General features: G+C 44.9%; 1 protein-coding gene across 1 annotated transcript in view; it reads right to left on the reverse strand.

Moving 5' to 3' along the window:
- LOC122547830 (zona pellucida sperm-binding protein 3-like) overlaps window positions 1-1,681 on the reverse strand; it is a 2,897-nt gene extending 1,216 nt beyond the window's left edge. The window contains exons 1-3 of the mRNA XM_043686406.1: window positions 1,253-1,681; window positions 175-290; window positions 6-89 (exon numbers count right to left, since the gene is read on the reverse strand). Coding sequence (XP_043542341.1) covers window positions 6-89; window positions 175-290; window positions 1,253-1,666 — 614 coding nt within the window. The 5' untranslated portion in view covers window positions 1,667-1,681. The remainder of the gene's footprint in view (window positions 1-5; window positions 90-174; window positions 291-1,252) is intronic.
- Window positions 1,682-1,788: the final 107 nt, after the last annotated feature.

A 1,788-nucleotide genomic window follows, 5' to 3' on the forward strand; every position in this document is an offset into this window, starting at 1 on the left:
GGGAGAATGACAGATGGCCTTCTCCAGACCTGGTGGAGCTGAATGGGATCCAGGTGGGATTGATGGGGTTACTGCTCACATTGCCCTTCCTGGGAAGAGACAGGGCAGACATTTTAGGCCAGGGTCAGACAACAGCAGCAGCTGGGGATCATATTGACAATCCAAGATTCTCACCTCAAATAACGACACTCAATGGGAACAACAGCCCCATTGGTTCTCACAATGACAGATCCAGGATAGTTTGGGGTGTGGGTCAGGTGGGTGGTGTAGATCAGGAAATCCCCAGTGATCTGAAAGACACCAGGTTAAGGAATGAGAAACTGATCTGAATGGAGAAAGATCTACACAGGGTTCACAACATCCCATGGCAACAATTCTTTGCCGAGTGTGACAGACTCTAGATCTGGAGTGACCACAACTGGAATACAATAGGTCAGTGGTTAGTGGTTAGTCTTTTAGGATCAACGCAAGATGGTATTGCATCATTCCAAAAATCAGGAATTATTGGAATTCCATATCCAAAGGCCAGGGAATGCTCAGTTGGTCAACAGGATTGGTTTTAAGATCACAGCAGAATTACAGATAGATGGAACAGGAACATGGTGATCTTTATCTACAAGGTTAAACAGGAAGTCTTCAGACTATGGGAAGGGATTACAGACAAAGTTAGTGAAACATCAGCTTTAGTGAGAATGCAAAAACCAAGTTCAAAAGCATGAATTAACCAGAATGGAACCAAAACAGTTTTACCAACAGGTCAGATATAGAGCTCAAGGACTAGACAAGTCAATTTATTCCCAACAGTCCCACAATTGGGATGAAACTAGACTAAGTGAGTCAAATAAACTCAGGATAATAGACTGCTCACCACAAAACTTAGCACATCATTCTGCTACAACAAGACAGATGTTTTCTTCAGATTTCACTATAGAAAAGTGTCATGCTGGAAAGCACTGATAGAAAAAGCACTGTTTTGTTCACATTCAGGAATAAGTTCAAATCATTCACTCCTCCGCATTATAGCTAATTCATTAGCTAAAAACATTAACAGAACCACCCATATAATCCAAAGCTTCTAAACCAATGAGAACAGCAGCATATGCTTAGAGATAAGACCAGGTAAGGCCCAGTCTAATCCAGTATAGGAAGCTAGCAGGAGACAGACCCTCAATAAGTCAATGTTCCTCAATGTAACCCTAACTGGAATAAGCTACCACCCAAGCTTCCTGCAAGTGTGGAGAACTCCCATTACCTGCAATCTGCTGCCACACTCATGCAGCCCATAATCAAAGAGGACAGTGTGGTTCTCAGGGTAGACCCTGGTTAGCTGACAACCTACTGTCCCCAGGGTCAGGTCAGCAGCTTTAATCAGGTGCCCAGTTCCAAATAAATCCAGCTGGGCCTTGACCAGCAGGTTGTGCTCTCCACACTGCACCATCACAGTCTGTAGTGGGGACAAACTCACACCCTCAGACACTGGGAACCTAGAACCCCCATGAGAAGGGACTCTCTCAGGAACAGGGCTGGCTCTCTCAATTCCCCATGGAAACCTCTGGTTCAAAAATTGCTGCCATGTGTCAGAGCAACAGACAGCTCCAACTAACATTAACACAGGGAACAAACCCCTCATTACAAAATCACTCATGATCCCAAACAACTCAACCATCCCCACATTCCCCAACCAGCTCCTTTTATACACACAACCCACACTCACCTGATACCAATATGACCAGGAGCAGCAGCATTGAACCAATCGACCAGCCCCAATCTCGACAATCTCCACCAATG

The sequence above is a fragment of the Chiloscyllium plagiosum genome, unplaced genomic scaffold (assembly GCF_004010195.1).
Source record: "Chiloscyllium plagiosum isolate BGI_BamShark_2017 unplaced genomic scaffold, ASM401019v2 scaf_8314, whole genome shotgun sequence".
Lineage (NCBI taxonomy): Eukaryota > Metazoa > Chordata > Chondrichthyes > Orectolobiformes > Hemiscylliidae > Chiloscyllium > Chiloscyllium plagiosum.